General features: G+C 49.9%; 1 protein-coding gene across 20 annotated transcripts in view; it reads right to left on the bottom strand.

Annotated features, from left to right (window-relative positions):
• Window positions 1-4,027: 4,027 nt before the first annotated feature.
• SMAD3 (SMAD family member 3) overlaps window positions 4,028-8,475 on the bottom strand; it is a 126,926-nt gene continuing 122,478 nt past the window's right edge. For all 20 annotated transcript variants that reach the window (XM_055536775.1, XM_055536784.1, XM_055536785.1 and 17 more), the window contains one exon: window positions 4,028-8,413. In XM_055536775.1, the coding sequence (XP_055392750.1) occupies window positions 8,290-8,413 (124 nt within the window). In that variant the 3' untranslated portion in view covers window positions 4,028-8,289. The remainder of the gene's footprint in view (window positions 8,414-8,475) is intronic.

The following is an 8,475-nucleotide window of genomic DNA, read 5'->3' as shown; positions in this document are numbered from 1 at the left end:
ATCACCTGGAGGGCCCCACTCCAGGATTTCTGATTCATTAGGTCTGGGGTGGGATCTGGGAATGGGGATTTCTAACATCCCAGATGATACTGATGTTGCTGGCCAGGTGCTGCACTTTGAGACCCGTTGACTCTGAGGAAGCTTGAATTGAGCTATTGGGCTAAGAATCGGGGTAGATATATGGGTGAGGTTGTGGAATTCTCAGCGGAAGTGACAGCATGAATAAAGGTATAGAGATGAGCAAGGGGTGATGTTGGGGAAACCCCTGTCGTACAGCTAGAGAAGTGGTGGTAGATGAGGATGAAGTGATGTCGAGAACCTCGGAGTACCACTCAGTGCCTGCTCGGGAGATCATCAGGGAGCCGACGGGCTTAGGGCAGAAAAGACAGGTAACTGTAATTCCAGGAACATCTGGCAGCAGTACTAGCCAACACCAGTTGATTACCAGTCTTCCTAGAGAGCTGTGTTGAAGATTCTGAAACTGAGAATGGACTCCGCACTGTGATGAGTGCTCTGCATGGATAGAAAAATAGCAAGTGGTGGTGGTTTTGCCCTATATTTGCCATCCCTGGACTAAATAAAGGGTGGCAGATTAGGGTACTGGAATAACTGATGAAAGGTAATCAGAACTTTGGGTGGCATTCCTTCAGCCATATATAAGGACTTGTAGGGGACAAGTAGGACTTCCCAGCTGGGGCTAGTGGTAAAGAACCCGCCTGCCAGTTTAGGAGATACAAGAGTCAAGGCTTTGATCCCTGGGTCAGGAAGATGCCCTGCAGAAGAGAATGGCAACTCACTGGAGCGTTCTTGCCTGGAGACCCATGGACAGAGGAGCCTGGCTGGTTACAGTCTGCATGGGGTACAGCTGGAACGACTTAGCACACACGCACATATAGGATAATGTGAAAATGGATGGAAAAGGTACTGCTAAGGTAGAGTCTACTATAATATGGGCACCAGTTCATAGTTCAGCAAATATATGTGATTGCCAAAAGAACCTGAGGATACGAGAATAAGATGTAGACCCTACTTTCAAGGAACTCAGCTTAGACGGGTAGACAGTTAATGCAAGTTGACTCCATGGTGATAGGCAGATTCACAAAAGGCTTCCTTTCTGAAGTGAGTCTCGGAGCATTAGGGGAGGTTAGCCAGGTGAACTGCTGCTGTGTCAGGTGGGGTGGGGAGCAAGGTGTAGACTGGGGAGGTGTTGCCATTGCGAGTGGTCACAGATCCTGGTGTGATAAGTGAGGAACGGTGTCACCAGGCTGCTGGGTTGCAGGGGCAAGGTGGCGAGCTGGATGGGGCCCAGCTGCCAGGGGTCATGAGGTTCATGTCAAAGGCCTTAGAATTTTGTGCTGTGGACTGTGGGGCCGTCTGAGGTCAGGGAGGTGCCTGGGTCACTGTGGATGATGCAGTTACAGGAACGCAGGCTGGAGGCTGGGGGAGTGGTTAGGAAGCCAGGCAGTTGTCCAGGTACTGGAGAGCCTGGGGCACAGGACTGTGAGTGGAGGGCCAGGACTGGTCAGACATGGGGCACAAGGGAGTGGTGGACAACTGTGACTTCATGGCCGTGGGTTGGGTAGAGGGCTGTGACGAAAGAGGGTTGAAGGCAGGAGAGGGTGATGGCTCAGTGAGGGCAAGATAAATTCTGTTCTTTTAAACTGAGTTCTGAGGTATTGAATTTCAGGAAAAGGAGTCCGTCAAGGCTGTATATTGTCACCCTGTTTATTTAACTTATATGCAGAGTACATCATGAGAGACGCTGGACTGGAAGAAACAGAAACTGGAATCAAGATTGCTGGGAGAAATATCAATAACCTCAGATATGCAGATGACACCACCCTTATGGCAGAAAGTGAAGAGGAACTCAAAAGCCTCTTGATGAAAGTGAAAGCGGAGAGTGAAAAAGTTGGCTTAAAGCTCAACATTCAGAAAACTAAGATCATGGCATCTGGTCCCACCACTTCATGGGAAATAGATGGGGAAACAGTGGAAACAGTGTCAGACTTTATTTTTCTGGGCTCCAAAATCACTGCAGATGGTGACTGCAGCCATGAAATTAAAAGACGCTTACTCCTTGGAAGGAAAGTTATGACCAACCTAGATAGCATATTCAAAAGCAGAGACATTACTTTGCCAACAAAGGTCCATCTAGTCAAGGCTATGGTTTTTCCTGTGGTCATGTATGGATGTGAGAGTTGGACTGTGAAGAAGGCTGAGCGCCAAAGAATTGATGCTTTTGAACTGTGGTGTTGGAGAAGACTCTTGAGAGTCCCTTGGACTGCAAGGAGATCCAACCAGTCCATTCTGAAGGAGATCAGCCCTGGGATTTCTTTGGAAGGAATGATGCTAAAGCTGAAACTCCAGTATTTTGGCCACCTCATGCGAAGACTTGACTCATTGGAAAAGACTGATGCTGGGAGGGATTGGAGGCAGGAGAAGGGGACGACAGAGGATGAGATGGCTGGATGGCCTCGCTGACTCGATGGATGTGAGTCTGAGTGAACTCCGAGAGTTGGTGATGGACAGGGAGGCCTGGTGTGCGGCGATTCATGGGATCGACTGAGTGACTGATCTGATCTGGTGGCTCAGACAGTGAAGAATCTGCCTGCAATGCACAAGTCATGAGTTCAGTCCCTGGGTCAGAAAGATCCCATGGAGAAGAGAATGGCAACTCACTGCAGTAGTCTTGCCTTGAGAATTCCATGGACAGAGGAGCCTGGCAGGCCACAGTCCATGGGCCTCAAAGAGTCGGACACGACTGAGCAACTAACACCCTGAGGCACCGGTGGCACCTCCGTGTAACAAGGCTGTTGGATGTGAGTCTGAAGCTCGGGGTTGATGTCTGGGCTAGAAGTACTGATCTGGGAGTCTTGAATGTATATGTGGCTTGCAATCACATGGGTAGGCAAGCTCTGTCAGGGATATCCAGGGTACCTACCATGGTCTGGGTGCACCGCCATGGAGCGGGGAGGTGTAGGCCTGAGAAGAGCTTGTGCAAGAGGGTCCAGGGGAACCCGAACGCTGAGGGCCTTTCCAAAAGGGAGGTTTGGTCCACAGGGGTGGCTGCAGAGGTATGTGGGGAGCAAGGAAAAGAAACGCTCTGGACTTGGGTGTGGGGAGGAGGCCTGGAAGTGAGGCTCCAATAAACACTGGGAGTCAGGAAAGGGAGTTTGGGCAAGGTGGAAGATGATTCAGTTGGGGTGTTGTCTGGCTCATGTTTAACAGACGGCTGGAGTTAAAGTTGTGGGGCTCAGGGACAGGCTGGTTAGAGGAATGGATCTAAGAGTCATTTGCTGAGAAATCGACTAGATAAAACCTTGAGGAAAGTTGTTTACGGGCAGGAGGCTGGAACTGGCCAGGTAACGATGAAGGTAGGTAGGAATGTGATGTCATTCATGGAGGGGAAACCTACAGGCTCACAGGTGCGGTTCCTGTGAAGCCCGAGCCCGCCTCCCTCCTGGGATAGCAAGTACTTGGACTCTGGTGATGTCCTTAGAAGGAAGTGACCCAGCTGGAGAATGATTCCAGCTCCCTTCTGCCTTCCCCAAATGGTTTACTCATTCTAATCATCCTTTTTCTTAATCCACATCATCTCAGGTCAATGTACCACTCAGCCAGGGGAGAGATTTTTGAAGTCTCTTTCTCCTTGGGGGTTTGAAATTTAAAATGAATTTCCACAGGAGCTAAGTCCATCAGAGCTGGAAAGATGCAGAAACCGACTTCTTTAGGAGTCTGACACTTAACTTACCTCCAGGCCTTTGGGGAGACTTATCTGGTGATCTGCAGTCACTGGCCGGAGGCTTTCAGATACAGTGGACGTGAGCACAGACTAACTGCTGGGAGCTGTGCCAGAGCCGGGGCCCCCGCTCTCCCTGCACGTCGTGCTCTGTGAGTGAATGTGGGCGGTGGCAGAATGGGACCTGGCACTCCTGGGCCCAGCGACTCTCTTCTCTGAGGGCCCCAGGCCCTTTAAACTCTCCAGCCAGACATGGCAGCAAGAATGAATGCGCACTTCCAGCCCAACTGCTTTTCAATGAAGAGTTTTTTATTAGAAGGGCACTTACAGGAGGAAGAGAGGAGAGAGGACACATTTAACAATAGGGGTACATTGCTTAAACAGGTGCTCAGCTCTTAAGATACAAAAGTTAGAAAAATCTAAAACACTATAAATACATACATGCTTTTTACAAAGGGTATTAAAAGGTCAGGCTGGCTGAGAAGGGAAGGTAATCAGCATCCTCCGTTCTCGTCCCACCCAAGCAGGAGTCCCGCCCAGGACAGCCTAGTTGCAACAGCAGCACTGAAGGTGGATGAAGGCTTCCTGGGGCAGGTGGCTCCAGCCCTCTGTACAGTTCTCGCCCCTGGGAAGGGAGGGGCTGGGTTCAGAGGCCCCTGTGGACGGGCCTGCGTTGGCCTGAGCTAGCTGCCTGTGTTCACATGCTGCCACACAGGGAGCCAGCCTGGGTTGGTGGCTCTGGGGGCCAAGCCACTGTCCTCGGGAGGAGAGCCATTTCCAACTTTCTTCCAAAATTAAATAGTTATCTGTCTTGGTTTTAAGAAATTATTACATAAATATAAAAACACCAGAATGCTCGAGTGTACATTACTTCAGCATAAAAAAAATTACAGGATCACTTGAGAGAATTTCTCAATCCAGTTTACACAATACATGAGTTTTTCTTTGTGATAGCCGTGTTTCTGAAAGGTTGCTTGTATAGCAAGTCATCTCCCCTCTCTCCCATCAGAGAGGCCTCTTCAGTTTTGATCCATACATTTTTCTGCTTTCCTACCCACTTGAGAAGTGGCTGATACTCCTCAAAGACTGTTAGTTGAGGAAGGTTCTAGAAGGGAACATCTATACCACACCAGAGTGACACAACTTGACTGTGTTGAGGTTTTCTAGCAAAGATGTAGATTAGGGAGAAAACTCCCAACTCTGCCACTTGAAGTCACAGTGAGATACAGGGTTCAGAACCAAACATGCGCCCTCTCACTACTGGTAACCCCCTTGATAAACAGTCCTAGGAGCGCATGCCAATTCCTGTCCCTCCCTTCTCTTACAGACTACAGAGAGTGGCCTAATGGGAGCTCTGGCCCCGCAGAGGTCCTCAGAGCCTCAGAAATGGCAGCTTGGGGCTGCAAATGAAATCAGATCTCTGCCTTCTCCCCAAATGACTCGCATGCATGCATGACATGCACACATTACTTCAAGAAAACTTTTTTCTGCGGTTTGAGTAAAAGCATTTAGCCCTGGAATATGTCCAAACTCCAGGAAGCCAGAGGGAGATGGAGAAAAACAAACTGAAGCACAAGATATGTGCTACAGCTCATTCCAATACGTTAACAATGATTTAAAAAAATAATCACCACAGACGATTCAAAAAAAACCTCACCGACAACATAAGGACAGTGGAAGAGTCTGCCAGCAGCCTTGCCCTCCTGTCTGTTCCTCCTAAGAGTCCAAGTCCCCGCTCCTGACTCTAGGTTTGTCTCAAAATGTCAGGTCTGCAGCCTGCCAGGAAGGTGGCCAGCGGAGATGACACGCCAGCACAGGCCTGTAACCCGAACTGCCAGGGCGGCTACCTACTTGTGCTGGAAGGCTCCCAGTACTAAATAAAGTTAGGAGTGGGGAGGGTGTGGGAGGAGAGGAAAGGGAACAGAAGCTGGCTCCCAGGGGAGGTGCCGAGGCCAGGATCTAGGGCCCCTGCGCCGTAGCTACACCCGGGTCAGCATCGCCACAAGCCGCAAGGTGAAGGTGGCCTGGCGGGGAGCCGGGCCGGGAGCGGGCGTGTCCTGCAGCCTGGACAGTGGCACCAAAAGCACCTCCAGCAGCTGCCATCAGCCCGAGAGCCGCCCTCCTCCTGCCCCTTCACCTGGCCTGTCTTTCAGTGTATAAATGCCTTGATGCAATAGGGTTTTAAAACTACTTTTTATGACTTGTAGGACACTAATATTACACATGCCTCAAAGCCACTTACGCAGCCTCTATGATGGGAATGAAACCAGATCCTAACCTCTAGGTACAACCAAATTTTCTTTTGAAGGGTGCTGAACGTGGTCTTACCCACTTTTTCCTCACCCATCTTCCTTCAGCAGTATAGTTATAAAGAAAAAAGGCCAAGTAAGTAGCTTTAGGGAAAAAACACAAAAACTCCATGCCTCCTACAAGGATTCTTTAGCTTTCAGCATTGTGGGTTCTAAGATGCCATCCAGATGCAGCCAGACATGACCAACCAGATCACCCAAATTGGGCTGTACCTGAAGCCAGCTCCCAAGTACCTGGAGGACAGCTCTGTGCCGTAGGGAGTGCTCACAGGAGATGACGGGCCCCTGGAGACGGCTCCCCGTGGCTTTTAGTAGGCGCACCACGACGGCTCCAGCCTAGGCCAAACTGAAGTTAGAAGCCATACCACCAGTCTCAGGCCTGACCGGGAGCAGAAACACACATCCAGGAGGTTCAGATGATTTCTTTTATCTGTAAGAAGCAGTCCACGATCATTTCACACCAGGCAGAAACTTCAGACCCACAGCCTCTGGCCTCAGGTGGAGTGAGGGGCTATGTGGTGTCTCTGGACTCTGACAACAGCCCTGTATGAAGACTAGTCCAGGTCTGGCAAGGCACTCCTGTCTGCTGCTGTGTCCTCTGGAGGCATGGTGAGCAGCCCTCCTACCTGGACTTCGGGGCTGGAGCTTCTGAGGCCTAGGGTCCTGCGAGCAAGGCACCAGGAAGCACCCAGTGTCTCCACACAGCATCACAAAATGTCATCACATTTGAGGTTTATACCTGCCAAAAGTACACAACTTTCTTCCCTTCACCTGGAATAATACAGGACTTCCATAGGAAATCCCTTTATTTTTCCTGGTAGAAAACCATGCAAAAAATATGGGATAACTCATTTCATACAAAAAACAGCAGCAAAGAATAAAGTACCAATTGCAAGTGACAATTCCATCTGCTGCATTCTGCAAAAGGTCAGTATAAGGGGGCTCTTTTTTTTCCAGTTGAAATACTCTATAGTCGTTTCCTCACTAATGGCCCCCGGAGCAACACTTACTACACGCTCTAACTGCTAGGGTTGTCACTGCCGGTCCTCTGCCGTGAGCTAGATAATCTCATACCTCAGGGAAAGATGACAGGCCTCTTGGCACCAATTCTGCAGTTTTCAAAGGGGTAAAAATAATTTTTTTTTAATAGCCCTTTTATTTCTTTGTTGGCCTGAGATCTTTCCCTCTTGGTGAATTTGCTTTTGTCAGTTTCAGCTTCCAAAAGTACTGGCAGGTGTCTTCTTAACAAAACCTGGGAAAAGCTTCACTTCGGGAGAGAAGTCGCTGGGTCCCACTCTGGTTTCCAGTCAGTGTGTCAACCGGGGTGTTTGTTTTTTTTTTTAAAAAATCACATGTTTAAAAGAGCATACGATACCGTTCATTTAATGAACGCAACTGACTATACCAACCAATATAGCCAAATGCATGAGAGAGCGGAGCGAGCTCTTACAGGTGACCGGACACCCTTGCACACCTCATGGACAACTACCTCCTGGGAACACTTCCCCTGATTCGGATCTCTCTTGAGATTAGCATGATGATACAAACTGTATGTCGCATATGTGCTGAGCCTCAACAGATCCTGCCAACTGCTGAAAATGAGGGCAAATTGAAGATCATTTTTAAAGAAGAGGTGTCTCACCACCTCTTGCCACCGGTCCCTATGTGCGCGATTCTAGACACAATCAGTAGGCTCAGAGAGGTGGAGACAGACGAGCCCCTTCCCCGCCGCAAGTCAATTCAGCACCCAGGTACATGGTCTGCTCCTGCTGGGGTTTGGGAATATTCAGTGGAAGGGGAGGGCTGGGCCCGTGGTGTGCTCAGACCCCTGCAGGCTTCTCCCTGCCCAGAGCACCCAAGGCAAAGTCCACACTCCAGTCCTAACCAGGGGGCCAGTTCCTGTTGGGCACTGACATCTCAGTTTGCTGTCTTTAAGAAAGAAGGGGACCCGGGGAGGGGCAGGTGGTGAAACACTACCTGTTTGCTCACGCCACCAGAGCAGAAGCCATTTCTTACCCTTCATACCAGGGCCGAAGGGCCACCGTGTTCAGACAGCTGTTCACAGAAATCCACCTCTGGGTTTGCTTTTGTGTTTTGGAAAACAGGCTGATGCCACTTTAGTTGAGGGAGAAAAATTTCTTCTTTTGACACCAGTGAGTTGAGTTCTGATTTCTCCACCTCCTACATGGCCCTCTTCCCCAAATCCACCCTCCCTACCCTCCCCCTTTGCTCGCAGTGTCCCTAAGACACGCTGGAGCAGCGGATGCTAGGGGAGCCCATCTGGGTGAGGACCTTGTCAAGCCACTGCAAAGGTCCATTCAGGTGCAGCTCAATCCAGCAGGGGGTGCTGGTCACAGTTTGTCTCCTGCAAGACATTTGAGAAAAGGGTGGGTGGGGGCCATTTAGAAGATCCAGTAGCACACACAG

Source organism: Bubalus kerabau, chromosome 10, assembly GCF_029407905.1.
Source record: "Bubalus kerabau isolate K-KA32 ecotype Philippines breed swamp buffalo chromosome 10, PCC_UOA_SB_1v2, whole genome shotgun sequence".
NCBI lineage: Eukaryota > Metazoa > Chordata > Mammalia > Artiodactyla > Bovidae > Bubalus > Bubalus kerabau.
This window is presented reverse-complemented; position numbering and strand designations above follow the sequence as displayed.